General features: G+C 46.0%; 1 protein-coding gene across 1 annotated transcript in view; it reads left to right on the top strand.

Moving 5' to 3' along the window:
- Positions 1 to 13353: 13353 nt before the first annotated feature.
- MAF1 (MAF1 homolog, negative regulator of RNA polymerase III) overlaps positions 13354 to 20696 on the top strand; it is a gene marked incomplete at its 5' end in the record, with an annotated part of 53665 nt that continues 46322 nt past the window's right edge. The window contains 2 exons of the mRNA XM_056554268.1: positions 13354 to 13482; positions 13957 to 14122. Of these exons, the coding sequence (XP_056410243.1) occupies positions 13354 to 13482; positions 13957 to 14122 (295 nt within the window). The remainder of the gene's footprint in view (positions 13483 to 13956; positions 14123 to 20696) is intronic.

Here is a 20696-nt window from a genome sequence, read left to right as displayed (position 1 = left end):
ACTCTTCCCTGCTCACCGGTTATACAGGCATTCCCATGGACTCCAGGCAGCCATCTTCCTTTTTATCCAGAAGTTCTCTCGGTAAGATACACAGACAGTAGTGTGTAAGCCACACCCCCTTCTACTGCAGATGAATGGAGTATGTCTTATGGGGATCAATGCAATGATCATATATAGCATATTCTGTTGGGATCCAATTCTCTGCTCCTCCACATGGCATAATAATTGCCACGAGGAAACTTAAGTTTTCCTAATAAATAGTATATTTAATACTGTATCTTACCAGGGAAAGTTGTGGTTAGGACTGGGCGGGGTTTATTTCCATTTTATGTATCTAGAGATAATATGCCCTTAGGATATCATATAATGTGGTGATCTCTACACAAAGTAATCTACTGATATCTGAACTAACACACTTCTGTGACTAAGTTTAATGATGTTAAATAATTTACTAATACATCATAGTTTAAATCTGACATTATGTTATGGATATTCATTATATCATTTCTTTTATATTATCATGGTCTGTTTGAATTACTCTTCTTAATGTTAATCAACTGTAACAAATGTATTTATCATTTTTATAATAACCGCGTTACTATTTTATTATATTGCAGAAGTTATTCTACCACTACTCAAAGAACTCCTATCTGGGAAAATAGTCGCGCCCAGATATGGCGAATTGCATTGTTGGTATATTTTTGTCAATTCATAATGGTCATAATATTTTTCATATTTTTATTGACCATAATTAATAATTCATAAATGAATTATTTCCCCCGACACATTCCCCGTATTACTCTTGTTGCCAGTCTCCAGCTCCACTATATCTTTCTTGTACACTGGTGCCCAGTACTGTACACAGTATTCTATGTGTGGTCTGACCAGTACTGTACACAGTATTCCATGTGTGGTCTGACCAGTACTGTACACAGTATTCCATGTGTGGTCTGACCAGTACTGTACACAGTATTCTATGTGTGGTCTGACCAGTACTGTACACAGTATTCCATGTGTGGTCTGACCAGTACTGTACACAGTATTCTATGTGTGGTCTGACCAGTACTGTACACAGTATTCCATGTGTGGTCTGACCAGTACTGTACACAGTATTCCATGTGTGGTCTGACCAGTACTGTACACAGTATTCCATGTGCGGTCTGACCAGTACTGTACACAGTATTCTATGTGTGGTCTGACCAGTACTGTACACAGTATTCCATATGTGGTCTGACCAGTACTGTACACAGTATGCTGTGTGGTCTGACCAGTACTGTACACAGTATTCCATATGTGGTCTGACCAGTACTGTACACAGTATTCCATGTGTGGTCTGACCAGTACTGTACACAGTATTCTATGTGCGGTCTGACTAGTGATTTGTACAGCATTAGAATTATTTCCTTGTCGTGGGCATCTATGCCCCTATTGATGCCCCCCATGATTTTATTTGCCTTGGCAGCAGCTGCCCGACACGGAAGTCCTTTTCCATGTCGGTTGTTCCAACTGTGCTCCTGTTTAATACATAATCCCAGCCCGTATTTTCCTCCCCACGTGCATTACCTTACATTTATCAGTGTCTCCTCATCTGCCACTTTCCAGCCCAAACCTCCAACCTATCCAGATCCATTTGTAACAGTGCCCTGTCCTCTGTAGTGTGATCTACTATACACAGTGCACTGTCCTCTATATAGTTTAGAATAATCTGCAAAGATTGCTACTTTACTACAACCACTCTACAAGGTCAATAATAAATATATTAAATAGGACAGGACCCAAGACTGACCCGTGTGGTCCTCACTAGTAACAGTCACCCAATCAGAATAAGTACCATTAATAACCACCCTCTGTTTCCTATCACTGAGCCAGTTACTTACCCACTTACACACATTCTCCCCCAGCCCCATCCTTCTCCTTTTATGCACCAACCTTTTATGTGGAATCGTATCGAGATATACGACATCCAGCGATTGCACCTGGTCCAGTCTTGAGCTCACCTCCTCATAAAAACTGATCAGGTGACAGGGCCGATCCCTCATAAAGCCAGGCTGATATGGAGTCATACATTTTTTATCAAGATATTCCAGAATAGCATCCGTTGGAGAACCCGAAAACAACTTTACATACAATGCAGGTTAAAGGACAACTGCAGCGGTATGACACTTATCCCCTATCCACAGGATAGGGGATAAGTGTTTGTTTGCAGGAGGGTCTGTCCGCTGGGACCCCCGCGATCTCCCTAACGGGGCGCCGCCATTAGCACTCATGGTGAGCGCTAAGGCGCGTAGCGTCGACCTAGAGTTCGACGGTGACGCCCTGTCTCCTCCCCGTCCCCATACAGTTCTATGGGGGAGGCACGAACTCTGCCTCCCCACATCTCCCATAGAGATGTATGGAGGAGGCGTGCCGGCTGCAACGTCATGCTGCGGCCGGCATGCCCCCTGCACGGGACAGCCGCGGCCCCGTACAAGAGATCACAGGGGGTCCCAGTGGTCGGACCCCCCACGATCGTACACTTATCCCGTATCCTGTGGATAGGGGATAAGTGTTAATCACGCTGCAGATGTCCTTTAAGCTAACAGGCCTATAATTCCCTGGATCACCTTTTGACCCCTTTTTTAAATATTGACACCACATTTGCCATGTGCCAGTCCTGGGGAACAGTCCCTGTTACTATACAATCCCTGAATATTAAAAATGGGGGTCTGTCTAATACATTACTTATTTCCTTTAGAACACAGGAGTGAATGCCATCTGGACTTGTCAATTTGTCCATTTTGATTTATTTATTTTTTGTAGGTGGCACTGTACTTCTTCCTGGGTAAGGCTCGGTTCACACTACGTTTTGTAACTACGGTTCCCAGATACGGCAGGGAGGAGGGGGGGGTGCGGGTCTTAATTGCGGCACCCGCACTCAGCCGTATAGGGGAACCGTATTTAATGCATGTCTATGAGCCAACCGGAGTGAACCGCAGCCGTATGCGGTTTCCCGACCGTATGCAAAAACGCGGTTGACCACGTTTTTGCCTGCGGCCGGGAAACCGCATACGGCCGAAAACGCAGCCGACCGGAGGCTGCGGTTCACTCCGGTCGGCTCATAGACATACATTAAATACGGTTCCCCTATACGGCTGAGTGCGGGTGCCGTGATTACAAAACGTAGTGTGAACCCAGCCTTAGGGGGCATTCACACCATGTTTTTGCAGTACAGTTCCCATATACGATTTCTTCGTGAAAACCGCATGGAACCGTATAGGAAAACGTATGCCAAAAGATGCATCAGGTTGTGTCCGTTTTGCACCCTGTACGGTTTTTGTCAGATTTTTTTTCCTGTACCCAAAACCGTAGTCTACCACAGTTTTAGGTCTGGTTGAAAAACTGTATTAACCCCTTAACGACGCAGGACGTATATTTACGTCCTGCGCCGGCTCCCGCGATATGAAGCGGGATCGCGCCGCGATCCCGCATCATATCGCGTCGGTCCCGGCGCTAATCAACGGCCGGGACCCGTGGCTAATACCACACATCGCCGATCGCGGCGATGTGCGGTATTAACCCTTTAGAAGCGGCGGTCAAAGCTGACCGCCGCTTCTAAAGTGAAAGTGACCCGGCTGCTCAGTCGGGCTGTTCGGGACCGCCGCGGTGAAATCGCGGCGTCCCGAACAGCTGATCGGACACCGGGAGGGCTCTTACCTGCCTCCCCGGTGTCCGATCGACGAATGACTGCTCCGTGCCTGAGATCCAGGCAGGAGCAGTCAAGCGCCGATAATGCTGATCACAGGCGTGTTAATACACGCCAGTGATCAGCATAGGAGATAAGTGTGTGCAGTGTTATAGGTCCCTATGGGATAATAATGATCAGTAAAAGAGATCAGTGTGTGTAGTGTTATAGTCTCCTATGGGATAACAATGATCAGTATAAGAGATCAGTGTGTGCAGTGTTATAGGTCCCTATGGGATAACAATGATCAGTATAAGAGATCAGTGTGTGCAGTGTTATATTGATCATTATTATCCCATAGGAGACTATAACACTACACACACTGATCTCTTATACTGATTATTATTATCCCATAGGAGACTATAAGAGATCAGTGTGTGCAGTGTTATAGTCTCCTATGGGATAATAATGATCAGTATAAGAGATCAGTGTGTGCAGTGTTATAGGTCCCTATGGGATAATAATGATCAGTATAAGAGATCAGTGTGTGCAGTGTTATAGTCTCCTATGGGATAATAATGATAAGTATAAGAGATCAGTGTGTGCAGTGTTATAGGTCCCTATGGGATAATAATGATCAGTATAAGAGATCAGTGTGTGCAGTGTTATAGTCTCCTATGGGATAATAATGATCAGTATAAGAGATCAGTGTGTGCAGTGTTATAGTCTCCTATGGGATAACAATGATCAGTATAAGAGATCAGTGTGTGCAGTGTTATAGGTCCCTATGGGATAACAATGATCAGTATAAGAGATCAGTGTGTGCAGTGTTATATTGATCATTATTATCCCATAGGAGACTATAACACTGCACACACTGATCTCTTATACTGATCATTGTTATCCCATAGGGACCTATAACACTACACACACTGATCTCTTATACTGATCATTATTATCCCATAGGAGACTATAAGAGATCAGTGTGTGCAGTGTTATAGTCTCCTATGGGATAATAATGATCAGTATAAGAGATCAGTGTGTGCAGTGTTATAGTCTCCTATGGGATAATAATGATCAGTATAAGAGATCAGTGTGTGCAGTGTTATAGTCTCCTATGGGATAACAATGGTCAGTATAAGAGATCTGTGTGTGCAGTGTTATAGGTCCCTATGGGATAATAATGATCAGTATAAGAGATCAGTGTGTGCAGTGTTATAGTCTCCTATGGGATAACAATGATCAGTGTCCCTATGGGACCTATAACACTGCAAAAAAAAAGTTAAAAAAAAGTGTTAATAAAGGTCATTTAACCCCTTCCCTAATAAAAGTTTGAATCACCCCCCTTTTCCCATAAAAAAAATAAAAGTGTAAAAAAAATAAAAATAAACATGTGGTATTGCCGCGTGCGTAAATGTCTGAACTATAAAAATATATCATTAATTAAGCCATACGGTCAATGGCGAACGCGCAAAAAAATTCCAAAGTCCAAAAAAGCTTATTTTGGTCACTTTTTATATCATTAAAAAATGAATAAAAAGTGATCATAAAGTCCGATCAAAACAAAAATCATACCAATAAAAACTTCACATCACGGCGCAAAAAATGAGCCCTCATACTACCCCATACGTGGAAAAATAAAAAAGTTATAGGGGTCAGAAGATGACATTTTAAACGTATAAATTTTCCTGCATGTAGTTATGATTTTTTCCAGAAGTGCGACAAAATCCAACCTATATAAGTCGGGGATCATTTTAACCGTATGGACCTACAGAATAATAAGGTGTCATTTTTACCGAAATATGCACTGCGTAGAAACGAAAGCCCCCAAAAGTTACAATATGGCGTTTTTTTTTCGATTTTGTCGCACAATGATTTTTTTTTTCCGTTTCGCCGTGCATTTTTGGGTAAAATGACTAATGTCACTGCAAAGTAGAATTGGCGACGCAAAAAATAAGCCATAATATGGATTTTTAGGTGGAAAATTGAAAGGGTTATGATTTTTAAAAGGTAAGGAGGAAAAAACGAAAGTGCAAAAAACGGAAAAACACTGAGTCCTTAAGGGGTTAAACCGTATGTTTTTTTTTTTTTTTTTTTAACATGGGAGTCAATGGGAACCGTACAGAACTGTATGTGCATACGGTTCCATCCGGTTTTCACCATACGTTTTTTGACTTTGCACAGTTTTTTTTTTTCTTGGAATTTCAATCAAACAAGTAAAACTTTACTCAAAATGGAGTGAAAAGTTAAAAAGTATACGTTTTTTTTTCTTAAAAAACAGATGCAACCGGATGTCATTTTTCAAACCGTATACAGGTTAAAATTTGTACCAACGTTTTGATACAGTTTAGGCTGGGTTCACACCACGTTTTTGCAATACCGTTTTTTTTTTTCTTTGAGATTTTTGATTAAAAAAAACGGATTCCTCAAAACCTGACTAAACTGTATCAAAACGTGTGTACAAAGTTTTATCTGTATACGGTTTGAGAAGTGATGTCCGGTTGCATCCGTTTTTTAAGAAAAAACACGCATAAGTTTTGAACTTTTCACTCCATTATGAATAAAGTTTTGCTTGTTTGATTGAAATTCCAAGAAAAAAAAGTGCAGTCAAAAACCATATGGTAAAAACTGGATGGAACCGTACACACATACAGTTCTGTTCGGTTTCCATTGACTCCCATGTTTAAAAAAAACGTTTACGGGTCAATACGGTTTTTCACCTGGACCAAAAACCATGGTAGGCCACGGTTTTCTGTCCAGAAAAAAAAGTAAAAAACCGTGTGGTGTGAAAAACGGAGAAAACCGTATGCAATATGGTGCATACGGTTTTGAATGGAAAGTCTATGGGCACGGTTTTCTGTACATTTGCATACGTTTATTTTTTATTTTTTAAACTGTATAGAAAATCGTGGTGTGAACCCACCCTTAGTCAGGTTTTGAGGAATCCGTTTTTCCTCAAAAACCTGATACGGGAACTGTATTGCAAAAACGTGGTGTGAATGCAGCCATAGACAGGTGACCTGTACTTCTTCCTGGGTGTGACAGATGGCCTGTACTTCTTCCTGGGTTTGACAGGTGACCTGTACTTCTTCCTGGGTTTGACAGGTGGCCTGTACTTCTTCCTGGGTTTGACAGGTGGCCTGCACTGGGGAGTTTACCTTATCTTGCTGTATTTCACCTGCCATATTTGTTTAATAGATTTGCTTTTTCCTGATCCCCTCTATAATTTCCTCCTCATCATTTTTTAAAGGGCCAACACTTTCATTTTTAACCTTTTTTGCTATTTATATACCGTATTTTTCGCCGTATAAGACGCACTTTTTCTTCCCCAAAACTGGGAGGGGGGGGGGGGGGGGAAATCGGTGCGTCTTATATGGCGAATACACCCCTGTCACGGCGGTCCCTGCGGCTATCAACGGCCGGGGCCTGCGGCTAATACAGGACATCACCGATCGCGGTGATGCCCTTTATTAACCCTTCAGACGCGGCGATCAAAGCTGACCGCCGCGTCTGAAGGGAAAGTGACACTAACCCGGCTGTTCAGTCGGGCTGTTCGGTACCGCCATGATTTCACCGCGGCGGTCCCAAACAGCCCGACTGAATAGCCGGGTTAGTGCTTACAGGACACCGGGAGGGACCTTACCTGCCTCCTCGGTGTCGTCTCAGTTCAGGGATCCCCTGTATGGCCGGCGCTCTCCTTCCTCGTCATCACGTCGTCGCGTACGTGCGTCGGCGTGCGTAACAACATGATGACGGCGAAGGAGAGCGAGAATACCCGGCCGGCAGCAGAGACGTTCCGGAGCGACGGGAACACGGCGACAGCAATGGAGCGACATCCAGGGCAGCAGTGACGGGTCCGGAGCGGCGGGGACACGCGAGTATTACCTCCTATGCAGTGGTCTTCAATCTGCGGACCTCCAGATGTTGCAAAACGACAACTCCCAACATGCCCGGACAGCCGTTGGCTGTCCGGGCATGCTGGGACTTGTAGTTTTGCAACATCTGGAGGTCCCCAGGTTCAAAATCTTAATTTTTTTTTATTTTGCACCTATAAATTGGGTGCGTCTTATACGCCAGTGCATCCTATAGGGCGAAAAATACGGTAGTTAAAGAACATTTTGGGGTTAGATTCTCTCTTTGGCAATGAGCTGTCTCTATTTTTGCGGCTTTGATCTGTTTTTTTTTTTTTTTACATATTTTACATTTTTCTCTATAGCTTTTTAATGCTTTTTCACTGCCGTCCTGTTTTAGTAGCTTAACACCTTAACCCCTTAAGGACGCAGGACATACTCAAACGGCCCCTTTTCCGAGTCCTTAAGGACTCAGGACGTTTGAGTACGTCCTGTCCATTCCCGGCCCCCCGCCGCTAGCCAGAGGGGAGCCGGTGCCCGATGCCTGCTGAAATCGTTCAGCAGGCATCCCGGCATATCACCCAGGGGGTCATTATGCCCCCCATGTCGGCGATGGCCGCAGATCGCTGGACAATTCAGTCCAGCGATCTGCGGCAGATTCCGGGTCAATCGGGTCTCCAGTGACTCGGTGACCCGGAATTACAGGCTGTTCGGGGCCGTCTCCAACGGCCCCGAACAGCCAGAGCCTGCAGGGGTGAGGTGGCACTGGTGCCACCTCACGATCGCCCTGATTCGTCGGCCGGATTACCGGCCGACCAATCAGGGCGCCTGCTGCGGGTGTCACTCCCGCAACCCGCTCCGCCCCTCTTCCGGAGGACGTGAGCGGGTGCGGGACGTGCACCCCAGGTGCTGGGGACCCCGATCCCCGGCGTCAATGTTGGGATCGGGGCCCCAGGAGCGACGGCCGCGGCGGCGACGACGAGGGACTGACCTCATGCGGCTGGATCGTTGGAGGTGAGTGACAGCCTCCTGCTGTTGCTTAGCAACAGCTCCCAGAATGCAAAAAGGGCATGCTGGGAGCTGTAGTTATGCAACAGCAGGAGGCAGACCACCACAACTCCCAGCATGCCCTTATGGGCATGCTGGGACTTGTAGTTTTGCAACAGCTGGAGGCACATTTTTTCTATGGAAAAGTGTACCTTCAGCTGTTGTGTAACTACAACTCCCAGCTTGCACCAACAGCTAAAGTGCATGCTGGGAGTTGTAGTAGTGCATCTGCTGGTTGCATAACTACAACTCCCAGCATGCCCGTTGGCTGTCGGTGACTGCTGGGGGTTGTAGCTTTTGCAACAGCTGAAGGCACACTGGTTGCAAAACACTGAGTTTGTTACCAAACTCTGTGTTTCACAACCAGTGTGCCTCCAGCTGTTGCAAAACTACAACTCCCAGCATGCACTGATAGACCGTACATGCTGGGAGTTGTAGTTTTGCAACAGCTGGATGTCCCCCCCCCCCCCCCAATGTGAACGTACAGGGTACACTCACATGGGCGGAGGATTACAGCAAGTATCCGGCTGCAAGTTTGAGCTGCGGCAAATTTTCTGCCGCAGCTCAAACTGCCAGCGAGAAACTACTGTGAACCCCCGCCCGTGCGACTGTACCCTAAAAACACTACACTAACACACAATAAAAAGTAAAAAACACTACGTATACACATTCCCCTATACAACCCCCCTCCCCTCCCCAATAAAAATGAAAAACGTCTGGTACGCCACTGTTTCCAAAACGGAGCCTCCAGCGGTTGCAAAACTACAACTCCCAGCATCCACTGATAGACCGTACATGCTGGGAGTTGTAGTTTTGCAACAGCTGGATGTTCCCCCCCAATGTGAACGTACAGGGTACACTCACATGGGCAGAGGATTACAGTAAGTATCCGGCTGCAAGTTTGAGCTGCGGCTCAAACTGCCAGCGTGAAACTACTGTGAACCCCCGCCCGTGTGACTGTACCCTAAAAACACTACACTACACTAACACACAATAAAATAAAATCACTACATATACACATACCCCTACACAGCCCCCCTCCCCAATAAAAATTAAAAATGTCTGGTACGCCACTGTTTCCAAAACGGAGCCTCCAGCTGTTGCAAAACAACTACTCCCAGTATTGCCAGATAGCCACTGACTGTCCAGGCATGCTGGGAGTTTTACAACAGCTGGAGGCCCCCTGTTTGGGAATCACTGGCGTAGAATACCCCTATATCCACCCCTATGCAAGTCCCTAATTTAGGCCTCAAATGCGCATGGCTCTCTCTCACTTTGGAGCCCTGTCGTATTTCAAGGCAACAGTTTAGGGTCACATATGGGGTATCGCCGTACTCAGGAGAAATTGTGTTACAAATTTTGGGGGGTATTTTCTGCTTTTACCCTTTTTAAAAATGTAAAATTTTTGGGAAAAGAGGCATTTTAGGTAAAATTTTTTTTAATTTTTTTTACATATGCAAAAGTCGTGAAACACCTGTGGGGTATTAAGGTTCACTTAACCCCTTGTTACGTTCCCCGAGGGGTCTAGTTTCCAAAATGGTATGCCATGAGTTTTTTTTGCTGTCCTGGCACCATAGGGGCTTCCTAAATGCGGCATGCCCCCGGAGCAAAATTTCCTTCAAAAAAGCCAAATGTGACTCCTTCTCTTCTGAGACCTGTAGTGCGCCAGCAGAGCACTTTTCCCCCCCATATGAGGTGTTTTCTGAATCGGGAGAAATTGGGCTTCAAATTTTGGGGGGTATTTTCTGCTATTACCCTTTTTAAAAATGTAAACCTTTGGGGAAACCAAGCATTTTAGGGATTTTTTTTTTTTTTTTTACGTATGCAAAAGTTGTGAATCACCTGTGGGGTATTAAGGTTCACTATACCCCTTGTTACGTTCCCCGAGGGGTCTAGTTTCCAAAATGGTATGCCATGTGTTTTTTGTTGCTGTTCTGGCACCATAGGGGCTTCCTAAATGTGACATGCCCCCCAAAAACCATTTGTCGCTCCTTCCCTTCTGAGCCCTCTACTGCGCCCGCCGAACAATTAACATAGACATATGAGGTATGTGCTTACTCGAGAGAAATTGGGTTTCAAATACAAGTAAAAATGTTCTCCTTTTTACCCCTTGCAAAAATTGTGTCTACAAGAACATGCGAGTGTAAAAAATGAAGATTGTGAATTCTCTCCTTCACTTTGCTGCTATTCCTGTGAAACACCTAAAGGGTTAAAACGCTGACTGAATGTCATTTTGAATACTTTGGGGGGTGTAGTTTTTATAATGGGGTCTTTTATGGGGTATTTCTAATATGAAGACCCTTCAAATCCACTTCAAACCTGAACTGGTCCCTGAAAAAAAGCGAGTTTCAAAATTTTGTGAAAAATTGGAAAATTGCTGCTGAACTTTGAAGCCTCTGGTGTCTCCAAAAAGTAAAAACTCATAAATTATATGATGCAAACATAAAGTAGACATATTGTATATGTGAATTAAAAAAAAAATTATTTTGAATATCCATTTTCCTTACAAGCAGAGAGCTTCAAAGTTAGAAAAATGCAAAATTTTCAAATTTTTCATCAAATTTTGGGATTTTTCACCAAGAAAGGATGAAAGTTACCAAAAAATTTTACCACTATGTTAAAGTAGAATATGTCACGAAAAAACCATCTCGGAATCAGATTGATAACTAAAAGCATCAGAGTTATTAATGTTTAAAGTGACAGTGGTCAGATGTGCAAAAAATGTCTTTAAGGTGAAAAAGGGCTCAGTCCTTAAGGGGTTAAGGACCTGGGGTTTTTCAATTTTTTTGCATTTTCATTTTTCCTCCTTACCTTTCATGACTCATTCAATCTTGCACCTAAAAATCCATATGATGCTTATTTTTTGCGCCACCAATTCTACTTTGTAATGACAATAGTAATTTTACCCAAAAATTTACGGCAAAAAAGAAAAAAAAAATCATGGAGACAAAATTGGAAGAAAAAAAACGCTATTTTGTAAATTTTGGGGGCTTCCGTTTATACGCAGTAAATTTTTTTGGTAAGGGTACATTCCCACACAGCGTATTTGCTGCTGCGTATTTTATTTTCTCTGTTGAAGTCAATGGGTAGGAAAATACGCAGCAAAATACGCTGTGTGGGAACGTATCCTAAAAATGACCCCTTATCATTATTCTGTAGGTCCATACGGTTAAAATGATCCCCTACTTATATAGGTGATTTTGTCGGACTTCTGGAAAAAATCATAACTACATGCAGGAAAATGTATATGTTTAAAAATGTCATCTTCTGACCCCTATAAGGCCTCTTTCACACTATGAAATATCTCCGTTTAGGAACTTCCGTCAGAAGTTCCGTCACTATATCGGCGAAACTCGGCCGTTACAAAACCCCTGACGGCCGTGACTAAATTGCATTGCAGCCTATGGGGTTTTGTAACTGCCCGTTTACTTGCATGCAGTAATTTTTCCGCCACGATGTCCCGTCACTATATAACGCCCGTAATGAATTACGGGCATATGCGGGTGCAAACGGGCAGTTACAAAACCCCATAGGCTGCAATGCAATTTAGTCACGGCCGTCAGGGGTTTTGTAACGGCCGAGTTTCGCCGATATAGTGACGGAAGTTCCTAAACGGAGATATTTCATAGTGTGAAAGAGGCCTAACTCTTTTTATTTTTCTGCGTTTGGGGCGGTATGAGGGCTAATTTTTTGCGTTATGATCTGAAGTTTCTAGTGGTACCATTTCTGTATTGATCGGACTTATTGATCACTTTTTATTCATTTTTTTTCATGATATAAAAAGTGACCAAAAATTCACTATTTTGGACTTTGGAATTTGTTTGCGTGTACGCCATTGATCGTGCGGTGTAATTAATTATATATTTTCATAATTCGGACATTTCCACACCCGGCGATACCACATATGTTTATTTTTATTTACCCTTTTTTTTTTTTTTTTTTTTTAAATGGGAAAAGGGGGGTGATTCAAACTTATTAGGGAAAGGGTTAAATGATCTTCACTTTTTTTATTTATTTTTTTGCAATGTGTTAACTCCCATAGACTATATAATACTGATCACACTGATCTTATACTGATCATTGTTATCCCATAGGGGGCTATAACACTACACACACTGGGGGAGATTTATCAAAACCTGTGCAATGGAAAAGTTGCACAGTTGCCCATAGCAACCAATCAGATTGTTCTTTCATTTTGCAGAAACCTTTTTAAAAATGAAAGAAGCGATATGATTGGTTGCTTTGGGCAACTGGGCAACTTTTCCTCTGGACAGGTTTTGATAAATCTCCCCCACTGATCTTACATTGATCCATGGTTTCTCATAGGAAGCCATTGATCAATGATTCTGCATGCCTGGATCTCAGGCACTGAGCAGTCATTCGGCGATCGGACACCAGGAGGCAAGGTAGGGACCCTCCTGTGTGTCTTAGCTGTTCGGGATCGCCGCGGTCCCCTGAGCTAACCGGCATTGATTTACTTTCACTTTAGACGCAGCATTAATTTTTTAACGCCGCGTCTAAAGGGTCAATAGCGGGCGGCACCGCAATCGGTGCGGCGTGCTATTAGCCACGGGTCCTGGCCGTTGTTAGAGGCCGGGCCCGCCCCGCTTTATAGAACGGGAGTGGACTCGGGCGTACAGGTACGCCCTGGGTCCTTTAGAGGTTAAATGCTTTATTTTTGTCATTTATTGCCCCCTTTACATTTTTATTCATCTATATTGGTTTTCTCATTTCTGACCCTTTTATTCCCATAAAGTTTATACATCTGGATTGTTGTTTTCTTTTGTCTTGCAGGATAGAGAGTTATTCGTGTAAGATGGCCGGGGATGACAAGCACATGTTCAAGCAGTTCTGCCAGGAAGGACAACCTCATGTGCTGGAAGCTCTGTCTCCTCCTCAGACGGGTGGTGTTAGTCCCAGCAGGTACTGGTATTGGGCAGGGATGATGACCGTAATGGTTGTGGGTGGTGATGGTCCCAGCAGGTACTGGTATTGGGCAGGGATGATGTCAATGATGGTTGTGGGTGGTGTCAGTCCCAGCAGGTACTGGTATTGGGCAGGGATGATGTCAATGATGGTTGTGGGTGGTGTCAGTCCCAGCAGGTACTGGTATTGGGCAGGGATGATGTCAATGATGGTTGTGGGTGGTGTCAGTCCCAGCAGGTACTGGTATTGGGCAGGGATGATGTCAATGATGGTTGTGGGTGGCCTTTGCGCATCAAGTCAAGATCAATTGTCTAAATGTAAAGCTTGAGCAGGAGGAATGTGGGAGAAAGTGCATGAGCTGCTATCGGGGATCCCAACCCTCCCCTGTGCTCCCATCAGACAGTTCCCTCTTCAGGTTTCAGGTTTGCGGGGTGCATGTCTCAGTCCTGCTCTATGATTTGTGTCTTTCAGGCTGGGGAAGAGTCTCGGAGTAGATGAGGAGGGCCCGTTGAGCGATAAATGTAGCAGAAAGACCCTCTTCTATCTGATCGCCACTCTGAACGAGTCTTTTCGGCCAGACTATGACTTCAGCGCAGCACGGAGCCATGAGTTTAGCCGGGAGCCTAGTCTGAACTGGGTAAATGATGTGGGGCTGTGGTGGTTCACTGTCACCTAGGGGACCGGAGTCCTTCCATAACTTTTGTATTTGCTTATATTCCCCTGTGAGAAGGATTTGCAGGGTGTAATGTCAGAGCTGCCCCTCCTCTAACAGACTGCAGCATCATCTCCCTCCTCCCCTCTCACAGCAGTGACCCCAGTATCATCTCCCTCCTCCCCTCTCACAGCAGTGACCCCAGCATCATCATCTCCCTCCTCCCCTCTCACAGCAGTGACCCCAGCATCATCTTCCTCCTCCTCATTTACAACAGTGACCCCAGCATCATCTTCCTCCTCCTCATTTACAACAGTGACCCCAGCATCATCTTCCTTCTTCTCATTCACAGCAGTGACCCCAGCATCATCTCCCTCCTTCTCATTCACAGCAGTGACCTCAGCATCATCTTCCTTCTTCTCATTCACAGCAGTGACCCCAGCATCATCTTCCTCCTCCTCATTTACAACAGTGACCCCAGCATCATCTTCCTCCTCCTCATTTACAACAGTGACCCCAGCATCATCTTCCTCCTCCTCATTTACAACAGTGACCCCAGAATCATCTCCCTCCTTCTCATTTACAACAGTGACCCCAGAATCATCTCCCTCCTTCTCATTCATAGCAGTGACCTCAGCATCATCTTCCTCCTCCTCATTTACAACAGTGACCCCAGCATCATCTTCCTCCTTCTCATTCACAGCAGTGACCTCAGCATCATCTTCCTTCTTCTCATTCACAGCAGTGACCCCAGCATCATCTTCCTCCTCCTCATTTACAACAGTGACCCCAGCATCATCTTCCTCCTCCTCATTTACAACAGTGACCCCAGCATCATCTTCCTCCTCCTCATTTACAACAGTGACCCCAGAATCATCTCCCTCCTTCTCATTTACAACAGTGACCCCAGAATCATCTCCCTCCTTCTCATTCATAGCAGTGACCTCAGCATCATCTTCCTCCTCCTCATTTACAACAGTGACCCCAGCATCATCTTCCTCCTCCTCATTTATAACAGTGACCCCAGCATCATCTTCCTCCTCCTCATTTACAACAGTGACCCCAGAATCATCTCCCTCCTTCTCATTTACAACAGTGACCCCAGAATCATCTTCCTCCTTCTCATTCATAGCAGTGACCCCAGCATCATCTTCCTCCTTCTCATTCACAGCAGTGACCTCAGCATCATCTTCCTCCTCCTCCACATTCACAGCAGTGACCCCAGCATCATCTTCCTCCTTCTCATTCACAGCAGTGACCCCAGCATCATCTTCCTCCTTCTCATTCACAGCAGTGACCCCAGCATCATCTTCCTCCTTCTCATTCACAGCAGTGACCTCAGCATCATCTTCCTCCTCCTCCACATTCACAGCAGTGACCCCAGCATCATCTTCCTCCTTCTCATTCACAGCAGTGACCCCAGCATCATCTTCCTCCTTCTCATTCACAGCAGTGACCCCAGCATCATAGTAACATAGTTCATAAGGTTGAAAAAAGACCAGAGTCCATCAAGTTCAACCTATAACCCTAATGAGTCCCTACTGAGTTCATCCAGAGGAGGCAAAAATCCCTCATACTAGAGGTAAAAATTCCTTCCTGACTCCAAATATGTCATCAGAATAAATCCCTGGATCAATGTTCTGTCCCTATAAATCTAATATACATAACCAGCGATGTTGTTGTCCTCCAAAAATGCATCCAGACCCCTATATTTATATTCTGTTACAGAGTTCACCATGACACCTCCTCCGGGAGAGAATTCCACAGTCTAACTGCTCTTACAGTAAAGAACCTGTCTGTGCTGGTGTAGAAACCTTCTTTCCTCTAGACGTAGAGGATGCCCCCTTGTTATATATACAGTCCTGATATATTATGCATAGTATTAGGTCACCTCCTTGTTATATATACAGTCCTGGGTATAAATAGATCATGGAGAGATCTCTGTACTGTCCTGATATATTATATATAATATATATATTAGGACAGTACAGAGATCTCTCCATGATCTATTTATATCCAGGACTGTGTGTGTGTGTGTGTGTGTGTGTATATGTATATATATATATATATAACAAGGAGGTGACCTAATAAAAAAAAAGACTTCTCTGTACTGTCCCCTGATATATTTATACATAGTTATTAGGTCGCCCCTAAGCCGCCTTTTTTTTTCTAAACTAAATAACCCTAATTCTGATAATCTTTTTGTGTACTGTAGTCCTCCCATTCCCCGTATTACCCTGGTTGCCCGTCTTTGAACCCTCTCCAGCTCCACTATATCTTTCTTGTACACTGGTGCCCAGTACTGTACACAGGGGTCTGACCAGTACTGTACACAGTATTCTATTTGTGGTCTGACTAGTGATTTGTACAGTGGTAGAATTATTTCCTTGTCGTTGTATCTATGCCCCTATTGATGCCCCCCCCCCCATGATTTTATTTGCCTTGGCAGCAGCTGCCCAACACGGGCCACTACAGTTAAAATTACTATTAACTAAGACTCCCAAGTCCTTTTCCACATCAGTCGTCCAAGTGTTCTCCCATTTAATACATAATCCCAGCCTGGATTTTTCCTCCCCATGTGCATTACTTAACATTTATCAGTGTTACCTCATCTGACACTTCCCAGCCTAAACCCCCAACCTATCCAGATCCATTTGTAACAGTGCACTGTCCTCTATTGTGTTATCTACTATGCACAATACACTGTCCTCTATTGTGTTTACCGCTTTACAGAGTTTAGTATCATCTGCAAAGATTACTATTTTACTATTCAACCCCACGACAAGGTCATTAATGAATATATTAAATAGGACAGGACCCAAGACTGACCCCTGTGGTACCCTACTAGTAACAGTCACCCAATCAGAATAAGTACTATTAATAACCACCCTCTGTTTCCTATCACTGAGCCAGTTACTTACCCACTTACACACATTCTCCCCCAGCCCCATCCTTCTCATTTTATGCACCAACCTTTTATGTGGCACCGTATCCAATGCTTTGGAAAAAAGGATATTTTTTTATGCTTGCCGTAAAATCTTTCTCGAAGGATCCATTGGGGGACACAGACCATAGGTGTATGCTGCTGTTACTAGGAGGTTTGACACTATGGCAGCAAAAAAAGTCGGCTCCTCCCAGCAGGATATACCCGCCTCCAGGCCCTGAGCTCATCAGTTTTAGTCCCAGAGCAATAGGAGAGGACCGACGGGTCAAGGAAAAATACGAACTGTCCGAGAACCAGAAGAAAAACTATAACTGAACACACCCTCGAACAGAGAACCAAGAGGAACCCAAAAAGGGCGGGAGCTGTGTCCCCCAATGGATCCTTAGAGAAAAGGAAATTTTTTAATGCTTACCGTAAAATCTCTTTCTCGATCGGCTCCATTGGGGGACACAGACCATGGGACGTACCAAAGCTGTCCCTTGGGTGGGTAGAAAAGAATCGGTTAGGCAGACGGCCGAGCCACCGCCGCTTGCAGCACCTTCCGGCCCAGACTAGCATCAGCCGATGCGAAGGTATGAACCCGGTAGAACCTCGAGAAAGTGTGCAAAGACGTCCAGGTAGCCGCTTTGCAAATCTGCAAGGCCGAGGCTTTGTTCTGGAGAGCCCAGGATGCACCAACAGAACAGGTAGAATGAGCCAAAACCCTGAAGGGAGGGATCTTCCCCCACCCCCCTACAGCCATAGGCTTACCGAAATGGCAGACCGGATCCACCGAGAAATGGCGGCCTTGGAAGTAGGCTGACCCTTACGACGACCTTCCGTAAGGACGAAAAAGGAATCGCACTGACGAAAGGAAGAGGTGACAGAAAGGTAGGACCTAACAGCCCGAACCACATCCAGTTTGGGGAGCAAATGCTCCTTGGGATGAGAAGGAGCGGGACAAAAGGTCGGAAGGACAATGTCCTCATTGAGATGAAAGGCCGAAACGACCTTAGGCAAAAAGGAAGGATCTGGCTGGAAGACAACCTTGTCCTGGTGAATCACAAGAAACTGAGAAAGGCAGGAGAGAGCTGCCAATTCAGACACTCTCCGAATGGAGGTGATAGCTACAAGAAACGCCACTTTCCACGAAAGGAGGCGCAGGGACACCTCCCTAAGGGGTTAAAAAGGGGCACCTTGGAGGACACCCAGAACCAGGTTTAAGCCCCAAGGGGGAGAAGGTGACCGATAAGGAGGGGCAGCAAGCGCCATCCCTTGAAGGAAGGTCCGGACATGAGAATTAGAAGCCAGAGGACGCTGAAAAAGAATAAAAAATGCCGAAACCTGACCCTTAAGGGAACTGAGAGACGACCCCTGTTCCAATCCCGACTGCAAAAAGGAGAGAAGACAGGGAACGGAAAAAGTAACAGACAAGACCTGAGCTTCACACCAACAAAAATAAGACCACCAGGTAAGGTGGTAAATTTTCGCCGAGGAGGGCTTGCGAGCCCTGAGCATGGTGCGAATGACTTGGGAAGAGAAACCGTGGGCTCTCAAAACCGCGGTCTCAACCACCATGCCGTCAAATGCAGCGACTGTAAATTGGGGTGGCAATGAGGACCCTGAGACAGCAGGTCCGGACGAAGTGGAAGGCGTAACGGAGCGTCGTCCAGGAGCCTGACTACGTCGGTGTACCACGTCCTTCGGGCCAATCTGGAGCTACTAGTATTGCGGGAACTCCCTCCGCTTTGAGCTTCCTCAGAACCCTGGGCAGGAGCGGAAGGGGAGGGAATAGATAGGGCAGGGCAAACCCCGCCCAAGGAATCCCTAGGGCATCCACGGCTAGAGCCAGGGGGTCCCGGGACTTTGACACAAATGGAAGAATCTTCTGATTGTGCCAAGACGCAAAGAGGTCCATGTCTGGAATGCCCCAGAGGTCGCAGACCTGCGCGAAGACCTCCGGATGTAGAGACCACTCGCCGGGACCAGCTGAGGAAGTCCGCTTCCCAGTTGAGCACACCCGGAATGGGAATCGCTGAAATGGCCGGAACCTTGTGTTCCGCCCAGAGGAGAATCTTTGTCACCTCGGCCATGGCTGCCGAGCTGAGAGTGCCGTCCTTCCGATAGATGTAAGCTACGGCCGTGGCATTGTCCGACTGGAGGCGGACAGGGCTGGTCTGAAGCAGGGACTCCCAATGAAGAAGACAAAGAAGAATCTCCCTCAGTTCCAAGATGTTTATCGGAAGAAGGGCTTCCCCGGGAGACCAGAGGCCTTGAACCGTCCAGTCCCTGAACACACCGCCCCAGCCTGACAGACTGGCATCTGTTGTGACCACCTGCCAGTGGAGGGGAAGAAGGGGGGAGCGGAGCCACCAGAGCAGAGACTGACTGATCCGACGAGGGAGAACAATCTTGCAATCGAGAGACAGAGGAGATCTGTCCCATCGAGAGAGAATCGCCAGTTGAAGGGGGCGGTAATGAAACTGGGCAAAGGGTACGGCCTCCATGGCCGTCACCATCCGACCCAAGACTTCCGTGCAAATGCGGATGGAAACTGGGACTTGGGCCCGAAGGGAGCGGACTCCTGACAGGAGTCAGACGTTTGTTCAGCGGAAGGCAAGTCCGGGCAGAGGCCGTGTTGAATTGAAGCCCCAAGAAGATCAGAGACTGGGTGGGAGAGAGGACAGACTTGTCCCGGTTGACCATCCACCCGAAACGATCCAAGGTCTGGAGAGTGAGATCCACATTCTCCAGCGTCTGGACACTGGTGGGAGCCTTGATGAGAATGTCGTCCCTCACGACCGCAAAAAGGCTACCACCGGCGCAAGGATCTTGGTAAAGACCCGAGGAGCAGTGGCCAGACCAAAGGGGAGGGCGACGAATTGAAAATGCCCCTCCGGAACCGCAAAGCGGAGGTACCGCTTATGGCTGGGAAATATTGGAACATGGAGGTAGGCATCCTTGATGTCCACCGAAGAAACAAACTCCCCTTGTTCCATGGACGTCACTACTGAACGGAGAGATTCCACTCGGAAGTGGCGGATGAGAAGATTACGGTTGAGACGCTTGAGATCCAAGATTGACCGCACATAACCGCCTTTCTTGGGGACCACAAAAAGATTGGAATAGAAACCCCAAAAACGTTCCCTGGAAGGAACGGAGACAATGACTCCTTGGAGAAGTCCTTTTGGAGGAGCGACGTTTGTGACCAGATGACACGAAGGGGCGGGACCCACGAGGGGAGCGCCCACGTCTACCTGAAGGCTCAATGGAAGAGTCAGAAGAAGCACCCCTAGTACACTTGTGAGAGCGTGAAGCATGTGGAGAAGAGGAGCGGGACCCTTTAAAGGGCCGGCGTAGGGCAGACTTCTTCAAGGCAGACACCACGTCACGGGAGGCCTCAGCCACCGAACGGGAGACTTGAGTCAAGTCAGCCATATACTGGGATAGAGAAGAAACCCAAGCTGGAGGGGTGGCCGAATCCACCGGGATTGAAAGAGCATCCGGGGGTGCTAGGGGGTCTGGGAGAGCAGTGGAGCAGGCAGAGCAAGTGGGTTCAGCAGAACCAGGCATTTTGGAATTACAGCTCTTACAGACAAAATGGTAAACTAACGCTCCAGTTGTCTGTCTAGAGGG

Source organism: Hyla sarda, unplaced genomic scaffold, assembly GCF_029499605.1.
Source record: "Hyla sarda isolate aHylSar1 unplaced genomic scaffold, aHylSar1.hap1 scaffold_644, whole genome shotgun sequence".
Classification (NCBI taxonomy): Eukaryota; Metazoa; Chordata; class Amphibia; order Anura; family Hylidae; genus Hyla; species Hyla sarda.
The sequence above is the reverse complement of the archived record's forward strand: the minus strand, read 5'-3'. Positions and strand labels throughout refer to the sequence as shown.